At 42.3% G+C, this 11,062-nt stretch overlaps 3 protein-coding genes across 5 annotated transcripts; 2 read left to right on the plus strand and 1 right to left on the minus strand.

Annotated features, from left to right (window-relative positions):
- Positions 1 to 695: 695 nt before the first annotated feature.
- mmy (UDP-N-acetylglucosamine pyrophosphorylase mmy) lies at positions 696 to 6,289 on the plus strand. 3 transcript variants are annotated; one of them, XM_030386054.2, is made up of 3 exons: positions 696 to 1,033; positions 2,609 to 2,971; positions 4,865 to 6,289. In XM_030386054.2, the coding sequence occupies exons 1-3, from the start codon at positions 934 to 936 to the stop codon at positions 5,971 to 5,973; spliced, it is 1,572 nt and encodes a 523-aa protein (XP_030241914.1). In that variant the 5' UTR covers positions 696 to 933; the 3' UTR covers positions 5,974 to 6,289. The 3 variants fall into 3 exon arrangements, with proteins under 3 accessions (XP_030241914.1, XP_089112922.1, XP_089112921.1); XM_089256796.1 differs by lacking the exon at positions 696 to 1,033 and adding an exon at positions 2,291 to 2,449; XM_089256795.1 differs by lacking the exon at positions 696 to 1,033 and adding an exon at positions 2,338 to 2,361.
- On the minus strand, positions 6,063 to 8,829 carry ath (ATP-dependent RNA helicase DHX33). The gene is made up of 2 exons (XM_030386052.2): positions 8,684 to 8,829; positions 6,063 to 8,600 (listed from the first exon to the last, which is right to left on the minus strand). The coding sequence occupies exon 2, from the start codon at positions 8,583 to 8,585 to the stop codon at positions 6,504 to 6,506; it is 2,082 nt and encodes a 693-aa protein (XP_030241912.1). The 5' UTR covers positions 8,586 to 8,600; positions 8,684 to 8,829; the 3' UTR covers positions 6,063 to 6,503.
- Positions 8,830 to 9,474: 645 nt separating this feature from the next.
- Positions 9,475 to 10,437, plus strand: ND-B17 (NADH dehydrogenase (ubiquinone) B17 subunit). The gene is made up of 4 exons (XM_030386073.2): positions 9,475 to 9,632; positions 9,693 to 9,968; positions 10,038 to 10,139; positions 10,206 to 10,437. The coding sequence occupies exons 2-4, from the start codon at positions 9,714 to 9,716 to the stop codon at positions 10,344 to 10,346; spliced, it is 498 nt and encodes a 165-aa protein (XP_030241933.1). The 5' UTR covers positions 9,475 to 9,632; positions 9,693 to 9,713; the 3' UTR covers positions 10,347 to 10,437.
- Positions 10,438 to 11,062: the final 625 nt, after the last annotated feature.

Below are 11,062 nucleotides of genomic sequence, written 5' to 3' on the forward strand. Positions count from 1 at the left end.
TTATCTTTTTGTGTGTATGTTGATATGTAATTGTATTTAATGTTACTTCTTTATTTTTGCTTTAAAATTAACGTACGTGTAGTTTTCTAATTGCCTCACAGCCACGCCTCCACCCCTACAAAGGCGACGCCCCCAAAAGCAGACGCAGAATACTTCCATCAATATAGCGCCTACACATACATATACATTCATGAACATACATTGAAAACTTCAGATATAGTATTTACATGTATTGAAGAAAAAACAGAAAAATGCTTTATTTAGTTTTTAACATTTAATGTAAATATATTTAAAAAGCCCAAACAGATGTTAATTTGCATTTATCATACGCATATGCATGAGACTGATATGATGCTCGCATATAATTAGCACGAAGTTCTGAATCGAATACTTTTGGCAACATGCTGATAAATACCAAAAAGTATTTTTCTATGTGCCAAAGCTAACTGGGAATTTAAATCTTTGTGTATGTGTGGCCAACATATTCAAAAGTACAAACGCAATGAGAAGCGAATGTTACAAATATAAATAAACTTAGCTTTTATTGTATTTGTACTTCAAAATCTGCTATTTTTCAGACCACTCTCGTATACACAGTTATCATAGTTTACAATCTAGCGATATCATGATTAACAACAGGATATCGTATGAACAGGCAATTGGTGTCGCACTTGCGATAAGTCAGCGATAGTTATCGCACATCTCAAATATCGATTTGCCAATTGGATTCGGTTTGGGCTAATGGCCGAAGTGTTCGCGTTATATATTTTAAGTTTTCATTTATTTACGCATGCCATTTATTTTCAATTACCCAACAGTTTGACATGTTGAGGAACTGCCTGCCGCGCAACACATACGAATAATAATAACAACAAAATGTTCCGCTAAAAACAAGTGGCCAGTGAAACCAGTAAATAAGTGTGTGCATAACGTATGCCAATTTGTTCTTTTTTTTGCATTTGGCTAAAGAAAAATATGGGTCTCAATAGTAACTTCAATGCGCAACAGCATAGGCACACACATTTCCGAAATGGTAAGTTCAATTCAGTTAAATTTTGATAAGGAAATTGCCCTAGCTATCAGAGGGAAGTCTGGCGAAACAAAAAATTAAAGAGCGAGCGGGCTCGCCCCGGTCCTCAGTATAAACAAAACATCTTATCGAAACACACGTACATGTGTCTGTGAGGGTGTGTGCGTGCTCAGCGCGCACGGTCTTTAAGTGTGTGGGTGCCTTTTGCGGTTTATTGCCAACGTGTAATGCAGTCGCTATTGGCGGCGGCAGCGGCGACGTCAACGTCGTGGCTACAATAACTAAAACGACAATAGTTGTATATACAAAATCAACTTGCTTTTCGACAATTCTTAGGCGAATTTATGTAAATGCCATTTTCTGTGCCCTCTCATGCTCACAGCATGAAACCAGTTTTTTTTTGTGCTGAGCAGGAACTCCCAACTGGAACTCAAACTGGAATTGCAACTGGAACTAGGCTAGTGCTACAATCACTAACACAGGCATACATTCTTATATATTTTTATATGATTGCCCTTAAGTATTTCTGGTTCTTTGTTTGAGCCAATCGGCAAATACTTTCACTTTATCCAGGGTCATTTGCTATAGCCATTGCAATTTAAACAGCAAATCTTTCAGCTCAATTTCATAGGAAAAGTGTTGCATCTGCCAAAAAATTTGTTAATGTAAAAAAAAAAAGGCATAATATGAGCGTACCAGGCGGCAATAATATAAATATGTAAATATGTGTATGTACATATATGTATGTACATATATGTGAAATGCGATAACTTAACTTTAGAGAATATGTATATCAAATGACATGAATTTAATGGCTCTCGCTACTTTTGGCTCTAAGCATCAACCGATCAGATTAGCTATCACATATTGATATCTATATAATTCTAATAAGCTTACATATAATGGGTGTACGTAGATATTATGCTATATGCAACTGTCGATCAGAATGTAATTCATTATATATATGTATGTATGTATGTTTATATATTCAATTACATAGTATTTTATTTATGTAATGCAAATATTTTGTGCAGTATTTTGTACACACAGAGATATGAATGTACATGTATATATGTAGGTGTATATATGTAAATATGGCCCTAACGACCATTTCTATATGTGACTGTAAACACGTCAAAACACTCTCGGACACACACACACACACACGCTTGGATACATTCAACTTGTTTACACACATGCGCGCCTGCCATTCAAGCAGCAGCATCGAAGTCCACGTCGCTGCCGCTGTTGGCGACGCAGTCGCCATCCAAGAAAAACCACTGAGGGCGTACGAATGGCGTTCAGTTGCGCACTGTTCGCCGCACATAACGGTTCGTTTGACTCTCAGCTACCGTCATTATCAACATAAAAGAAATTAAATTATCGCGTTGAACAAACACAAAATAAAAGAAATAAAAAGTTAGACAACGATATAAGAATCACGCTACTTCATTAACAAAATATATAAATTCAACATTCGCTATCTAATTGTCGCTCTCCATTCTCCACGTCCACTCTCTCTCTCTCTCTCTCTCTATTTTCACTTCACCCTCTCCCACTCTCTGTTTCTGTGAACAGCCAACAAGCCGACAGCAACAACAATGACAGATCACCTACAAAAGCAGCAAATACGACTCGCCCAGGTGAGGCAGGAGCATTTACTGAAGTTTTATGATGAGCTCACGCCGGACAAACGCCTCCAACTGCTGCGCGACTTAGATGAGCTCGACTTTGATGAGATCAAACCCAATTGGGAACGTGCCACCATCTCGATGAATGCGAATGGTATTAAGCTGGACAGCCGCATGCAGCCTATCCCCGAAGACCAGATACTGTCGATAGCTCGCACTTCGTCGGAGACATTGAACGCCTATCGGAAGATCGGATTGCAGCAGATTGCAAAAGGCCATGTCGCTGTGCTGCTCATGGCGGGTGGACAAGGTGAGTGACAATATCAAAATAGATAAAAACTAAAAAAAAGTAAATCGATTGTATGGGGAAATTAAATGATCGTTGTCTTGCAAAGATGATAGCGATCTACATAGAAATTGTTTTGGAGTAGATGCATGTATGTACATAAATACACACATATGTGTGCAATCAGCTAAAAAGGCTTCGCCAAAAGGGAAATAATTTACGCAACTCTACGCAAAATCATGCAATTCAAAAAAGGAAATTTTTGGGACTTTTGTCTCTCTAAACTCATCTTGGCACACACACATACATATAAGCTGAACTTAACAGTGGCGCCTGCTGCTTATGCTTTGTTTTTGCATATACACGTATGTAGGTATATACTACATCTATGCAATTTCAATATCTCAACTCACTTCTTGCATCATTCTTTTAACATTATGTACATACATATTAAATTATGTATACATGTAAGTACATATGTACATACAATAAACATTTCAGTTGTGGCAGCAATTTATCGAGGAATTGAAAAACATCAGCATTAGGACTTTTTCTTACGTAGTTAATTTCACCAATGTTATGCTATCCCTGTGAAAATACTTAAATATGACTCGACCGGAAACTACATAAACACATGAACAAGAATAAAAAAATTGGTTACTGAATAAATTTGATATTGTGTAGTTTGATAGTTTTGCTTTCGATTGCCAAGAGATGCAGAAAACTAGGGGTGGGGGATGGGCAAGTCTGGAACGACAATGCAGACATGCAAGTCTCTAAACGCTTCTATGAGTGCACGAGTGTGTGTATATACATATGTATGTACAATGTACGTATTTATATAAATGTGTGTATGTAAATATACAGCTAATTAGATTGATATAAAAATGATTCATTAAACATGCCACATACTTGGGTCTCAAGCAACAGACACACACTGAGAAATAAATGCATACACACATACATTTGAACGCCTGCTTCTGCTGCCCACTCGTGCATCTATAGTAGTTGTTGTTGTTGTTATTCTCACTTGATAAATTTGTTATTCAGCTTGCAAGACACGCCATTCCAGTCCGGCAAAGCAGCATAGAGCAATATTAATTTCAGACATTCTTTTAGCCAGCCAGTAGCCTGTCTCAGTTAGGTTTCTGCTATTGCTGTGGATTACCTTTCTTTTTTGCTGTTTGCTACTTCTGCTGATCATTGTTTTGATATTTCCCGTTTTGTTTAATTTTGCGAGCAGCAAACGAAATCACGTAATTACCTTAAGCAAACGCAAGCAACAACAGCTTTTCTGCTTTAGACGAATGCCGCGAGACGAAAAATTAACGTTCACCTGGCTCTTGGCATTTGGTTAGAGCTACGATATATGTACATATGTATACGTATACATGCACACATAATACGTATATACATACATTACGTATTTCTCTCACGTCATGGTAACTGTATAACGGTTAAAATTGTAACCGACTTCACATAGCCCGCTGCTGCTTTATTTATCGATAACAATTCTGCTAATAATCACTAACTAATCGATAAGCGTGCTATAATTAAAAAAAACCGGTAGTATTATATGCGAGTGACCTTATGACAGGTTTTAATGCTAAGTAGCTACAAGAGTGGCAAGAAACAAAAAGATACAATATATAAAGAGAAAAAACATCGAGCTCGTATTGAAAGCGAAACCGTAGCCGAATAAAAGAAACGAGTTTTTAAGGTCAACCGGCTGGGCGCGCAGCAACAGGCATTAACAAAAGACGATGCAGATCAGATCTAGTTATTTATAATTTATTTCCTTTGTGTTTGGGAATTAAGCATTGAAATACGAGGGCCATTTCTTCGTTTGCAAATTCTGGCTTATCGAGAATTGGAATTAAGAAATTTATTAATATGCTAATAATTTGATCTATCTAGGCACTCGACTTGGCTTCGATAATCCCAAGGGCATGTATGATGTGGGCTTGCAATCGCATAAGACGCTCTTTCGCATACAGGCGGAGAGAATCCTAAAGCTGGAGCAACTGGCCGAAGAGGAGTGTGGTCAACGGGGTCGCATTGTCTGGTACATAATGACGTCGGAGCACACCATGCAGCCAACGCTCAATTATTTGGAGGCCAACAACTATTTCGGACTGCTGGTGGAGAACGTGATGCTCTTCGAGCAAGGCTCGTTGCCATGCTTCGACTACGACGGACGCATCATTTTAGATGAGAAGCACCGCGTCGCGCGCTCTCCAGATGGCAATGGCGGCATCTACCGGGCCATGCAGCGTGCGGGTGTGCTGGACGATATGAAGAGGCGAGGCATACTCTATGTGCATGCGCACAGCGTTGACAACATCTTGATCAAGGTGGCTGATCCCATATTCATTGGCTACTGCGTCCAGGAGCAGGCGGACTGCGCCGCCAAGGTGGTGGAGAAGTCGTCGCCCAATGAGGCCGTCGGCGTGGTGGCCATTGTGGACAACAAGTACCAGGTGGTGGAGTACAGTGAAATCTCCCAGAAGACGGCCGAAATGCGCAACGCAGACGGACGTCTCACCTACAGCGCTGGGAACATATGCAATCATTTCTTCACTGTCGCCTTTCTGCAAAAGATCGGCAGCACCTACGAGCGCAAGCTGAAGCTCCATGTGGCCAAGAAGAAGATACCCTTTGTGGATAACGCGGGCAATCGCCTGACGCCCAACCAACCCAATGGCATTAAGATTGAGAAGTTCGTGTTTGACGTTTTCGAATTTGCTGAAAAGTTTGTGGCAATGGAGGTGCCACGTGACGAGGAGTTCAGTGCCCTCAAGAACGCCGACTCCGCCGGCAAGGACTGCCCGAGCACAGCACGCGACGACCTGCATCGCCTGCACCGCAAATACATTGAGAAAGCCGGCGGTACGGTCCATGGCGACATCTGTGAGATTTCGCCATTCGTCAGCTATGCGGGCGAGAATCTCGAGCAGCTCGTGGCTGGCAAATCCTTCAGCAGTCCCGTTTACTTGAGTGAGGCCCCAATGCATGGACATCTCTAGGACATGGACGCACGCATACACCACACACACCCGACACACACACATGCATATGTACATATAGACTGATAAATGTGGATAGTTTCTGTTAAAAAAAAAAAAAAATAATGAAAAAATATTGTTTTTTAGATTCCATTGTTTTTTCAGTACTTAATGCAATATTCACCACACACACATATATATATATAATTATTTTTTGTTTAAACATTCATTCTCTGTGCAATCTTAATGTGAATATACATATATATGTAACGAACTATATAAAAAAAATATACAATATATATATGCATATTTTTAATATGTTAAAAAAAAAAAACAATTTGAAAGAACCATAAAAAATAATTAGTTTTTGTTAATTTTTGTTGCGGTAACTGATTTCTTTTTGGAAATTTCAATTTAGCTCGCAGTGCTGACTTTTTCGCCAAAGAAAACTCTGCTTTATGAATGCATTATTAATATATTTAAAAAAAAAACAGTCTAAAAACAATTTTTAGTATAATCATAACTTTTGCCTTTGTATAAATCGTGGCGTTTCACTTGAGGATGCACTTCATGGATGGCACGATCTCCTCGATCCAGTCGATGCTGATCTCTGTGACCTGCCGCAGGAAGTTGTGCTCCGTCTGGACGAGCTCCGTGAAGATGAGGCACTGCGGCTTGTACTTGCCATGGAGCACGCTCGACGGGTGAATCTTTGCCTTGACACGCCCACTCAGCGTCAGATAGTGGCCCTCCTTCTGGAGCAGAGCAATATTGTCGAACATTCCCGTGAGCAAACACTTCTTCACGGCGTCCGTGTTGTCGCCGCAGCTGTTGAGGGCCAGATTCAGCTTGGTGCTGATCTCGGCCAGCTGATTGCGCACATTTCGCGCATAGTTCAGATTCCGAATGTTTAGGAAATTGTCGTGGCACCAGATCTTCGGCTTCTCTGTCTTCTGGAAGGTGGAGAACACATTTAGCAAGGTCAGATGATCGCCGTGCTTCGACTGGAATTTCGCGTGGGCCAAGGCCGCCAGCTCGCTCTTGTCCGTGTGGCCAATGAAGACGTTGTCGCTGGATAGCGCCGCCACCAGACTGAGCATCTCCTCCATGCAGCCGAATGTGGGCGCGGCCAGCAGCAGCTTGGCGTATCGCGGATCCAATGGGAACTGAGCCATCCAGCGACCCGTCGTCGTTATGCTGCCCGCCTTGATCGCGCCTAGCTGCTCCAGCGCCTTGTAGGCACTCTCGACGCCCTCGGCCGGCGGCTTGTCGATGAAGTCGAAGCTGGCGCAGTCGATGCCCAGCGCCAGCAACTGCAGCACTGTGGCCGTCAGATTCGCCCGCAATATCTCCGGCTGCGCAGCCAGGCGAAACTTCTCCATGGCGGCCTTGGTGTAGATGCGATAGCAGATACCCGGAGCATCACGTCCGGCGCGTCCGCTGCGCTGCCAGGCCTGAGCCTGTGAGATGCGCACAGTCTTGAGCAGATCCAGCCCGGAGCTGGCATTGAATGACTTCTCCTTGACGTAGCCACAGTCGATGACGCACCTAATGCCCGGAATGGTGATCGAAGTCTCTGCTATGTTTGTAGCCAGCACGATCTTGCGCGTATTCGCTGGCACCGGCAGGAAGCACTCCAATTGCTTGCTCTGCGCCAGCTGAGCGTAGAGGGTGAAGACGCGCACATCGGACGGACCCGAGTTGTTGATTCGCGCCAGCTGACGGATCTGCTGGGCCAGCGCCTCGATCTCCTCCTGACCCGTCAGGAATATGAGCACGTCGTGGTTGATGGGCTCGTGGCGATGGATATCAAAGAGGGTGACTAGCGTGGCATGAATGTAGTCTTCGTGCGGCTCCTTGGTGTGCAGCACACGCACCGGATGCGTCCGGCCCTCCAGGTACATGCCCCTCACATTAAAATATCTGCCGAAATGATCAATGTCCATTGTGGCCGAGGTGATTACTAGCTTCAGCTTGGCCAGCTTGTGCTTGCGCCGCTCCTGCTGTGCCTCCTTCACAATGCCAAAGAGCAGATCCGCATTCACCGTGCGTTCGTGCGCCTCGTCCAGCATGATGACAGAATAGCGGCGCAGCAGACGATCCCCTATCGCCTCCCGCAGAAGTATGCCATCTGTCAGGTAGCGGATACGAGTCCGTTCCGTTGTTGCGTCCTCGAAGCGGACCGTATAGCCTACTGTGTCGCCCACATTGCTCCCCAGCTCCTGGGCGACGCGCTTGGCTATTGTTATGGCCGCCACACGCCTGGGCTGTGTGATGCCAATGATTCCACTGTTAGCGTAACCCGCTTGCAGTAAAAATTGCGGGATCTGGGTCGTTTTGCCAGAGCCCGTCTCGCCCATAATCAGCAGTGTGTCATTCGCCTCCAGCTCCTTGAGAATGCGCTGCCTGCAGTGATACACGGGCAACGCTTTGCGCTCCTGATCGATGCAGCTCCTCTTGTTGGTCAGCAAATTTTTGTTATTGTTCGGACTATAATTCGGTTTCTTGATGCAATTTAGTTCTTTCATTGGCTCAAGCTTCCGCTTGGCGGCAAAGTTCGAGGTCAAACTTGCATTACCATTGCCATTGCTATTACCACTGCCATTGCCATTGATCAGGTATTTCGATTCCATTTTGCGTAGATTTTTCTGCAAATCAAAAGTTGTTAACTCGCCTTTATTTACTTATTTGTTCTGCAACTGATATTGTTATCAGTTGTAACTGTCCATACTTACCGGGACATGGGCCTCAAAAGCGGCAACTTTATTGCAAAGTAAATATACTGCTTGTAAATAACTAGAAAACAAATAAAAATACAAAGTCTCTGGCCAAAGGCGCTGCACGCTTATGCTTTAGTGATGTGTGAAGTGCAAAAGTATCGTGACATATTAAACATCGATAGCTTGTCTACCGTAAGCTTAGCTTATCGAATAAGCTGATAAGGCATATTAATATTGTCATTTATACATACATACAAATCGCCAAATAAAAATGTGATACGCAGTTTATTCATTTATATTCAAGCATTTATTGGCCTTAAATAATTAACCTTATTATTTATCCTTTTTTCTATATTATTTTCCTTATTACAGTTTGCATTCTTAAATCAATTTTAATACCCCTCAACGATATTATTTTAGTTTTTAGTTCAACAGACAGTGTTGCCCATAACAATAAATAGCGGCAACTACATACTCGCCCCTCTTGGTATTAAATATTTCCCTACTATACGAGAAGAACCAATGAGAGCATTAATCGTAAAAGTTAATTGAGTGTACAATTTACAGGGGTAAATAAGGGATTTCAGTCGCATTATTTTATATAAATTTAAAGTGCTGCCAATCACAAAAGAATAATGGGAACAGAATACATCTCATTTCACAGATGCCCTTTGATCATAGATATTTACTTAAAATTTTCTTACGCTCACTTTTTGTTTAAATCCTTAGATATGAGGTATCTGAAATACATTTAACACTCTCCCCAGTCAACGAGAAAATAAATTCTTAACTACCACCATAAAAAAAATTGGGGAACGGAAAACTCGATCAAAATTGGGGAACAAAATACTCGATTAACGCAATCACAAGTGGGGAACAAAACACTCGCTTAGCACAAATAGCAGTGTTTCCGCTTCGCGTTGAATGACACTTCAAACAGCTGTTTTCGTTTTTTCATCGGTGCGTATTTGCCACAACATTTCTCGAGCTACGCATTTTACGAACATTTCCATATTTTAGCTTGAATAAAAACGTACAAAAATGGTTGCTGGCGGCGCATCAGACACGGGTGGCGTGAAGCCCATGTCCATTGCGGGACGCATGGTGCGCGAGCGTGAGCGTCTCATCGGCATGACGCCCGAGGAGCGCGCCTGGCGCAAGCAATGGCTGAAAGATCAGGAACTGCACCATGGTCCCCGTAAGGTGCCCGCCCTCGAGCTGGAGCTGAACAATCCCATCAAGCGTATCTACCGTGCACCTTTGGACGCGGTGTGCAAAGCTCTGACGCCCGCGCTGGTGCGTGCAGTATTTGTTGTTATGTAATCGGCAGAAAATCAAATTCAATTCATTTGCAATTTCTCGCAGGGATTCCAGCGTGCCTACACCGTGCGCTACTGGACAGGCAAGGCGCTGATTGCCCTAACTGGCGTCTATAGCCTTGCTTACTATTTCAAATACAATCAGAATGTAAGTATCTTCTTGACAGACTCCGTTCCACGTTCTACTATATTACTACTATATTCCTCGTTTCAGGATTGGACGCGTAAGGGCGGCTGGCGTGTTATATCCTCGCGCAAGGCTTGCGTGCCCGGCGATGAGGGCTTTCCCCGTCTTTCGGATCGTTCGGCGCCGTCGGACTATGCGGCGCGCGGATTCAAGGAATCGGTCATTTAAAGTGCAGAAACTTCGTTTAAAACTTTCTTTTTAAATTAATGTTAGCCAAAAATGAGAAACTCAATTCTAAATAAACATGGAACAACATCAACATGTGTATATGATATTTAATATATGTGTAGACTGTTGATGTATGGAGCACTGTACATGGTCATTGTATTACGGCTTATGATACCTTATGTGGAGAGCGTATGTTCACTTTGTGATTAGCTCTGCAATGGAGTGGTAAAAATATGCACTAGAAATTACATACCTTAGCTTAATTTTCTGATGGTCTATAGATTTTATCTGTGAGGGTATTCAAAACACTTAATGCTTTTAAATGTATTTTTCGTTTAATTTCAATTATTCAATTCAATTAATTTTGTAGTGTTTCCTCAATAAATATATGCATACAAGAGATACTTTAATCTATGTAAGGGCATTTGATATTCGACTATGCTTCCGCTTTTATCTTACTGCTGCGTTCTGCATTTTATACGCTTTTTTATATATTTATTCATTTCTGTTGCTCAAACGCTGCTTCGGCACTTTTCATGCAGCTGTGCCCAATTCGTTACTATTGTAGCTTTTGTTTTATTGTCATTTCGACTTCTCAAGTATAGAATTAAAATAAAATTCGCTGCGCTAAAAAGTTTTCGGTTTGTTTATATACTTTTTTAAAGCTAAATAAAAATTTAACCGAATTCGCGCGCGGGCAATCATTCGAAAATGAT

The sequence above is a fragment of the Drosophila navojoa genome, chromosome 3 (genome assembly GCF_054131105.1).
Source record: "Drosophila navojoa isolate 15081-1374.11 chromosome 3, UAZ_NAV_1.0, whole genome shotgun sequence".
Classification (NCBI taxonomy): Eukaryota; Metazoa; Arthropoda; class Insecta; order Diptera; family Drosophilidae; genus Drosophila; species Drosophila navojoa.

What these genes read in the sequence shown, in the direction of transcription:
- mmy (XM_030386054.2), top strand. Translation starts at nt 934, where the DNA reads ATGCCAATTTGTTCTTTTTTTTGCATTTGGCTAAAGAAAAATATGGGT. An exon ending in GCACACACATTTCCGAAATG is followed by an intron (nt 1,034 to 2,608) that starts GTAAGTTCAATT and finishes TTCTGTGAACAG; the next exon opens with CCAACAAGCCGACAGCAACA. An exon ending in GCTCATGGCGGGTGGACAAG is followed by an intron (nt 2,972 to 4,864) that starts GTGAGTGACAAT and finishes TGATCTATCTAG; the next exon opens with GCACTCGACTTGGCTTCGAT.
- ath (XM_030386052.2), bottom strand. Translation starts at nt 8,585, where the DNA reads ATGGAATCGAAATACCTGATCAATGGCAATGGCAGTGGTAATAGCAAT.
- ND-B17 (XM_030386073.2), top strand. Translation starts at nt 9,714, where the DNA reads ATGGTTGCTGGCGGCGCATCAGACACGGGTGGCGTGAAGCCCATGTCC. An exon ending in AAGCTCTGACGCCCGCGCTG is followed by an intron (nt 9,969 to 10,037) that starts GTGCGTGCAGTA and finishes AATTTCTCGCAG; the next exon opens with GGATTCCAGCGTGCCTACAC. An exon ending in ATTTCAAATACAATCAGAAT is followed by an intron (nt 10,140 to 10,205) that starts GTAAGTATCTTC and finishes TCCTCGTTTCAG; the next exon opens with GATTGGACGCGTAAGGGCGG.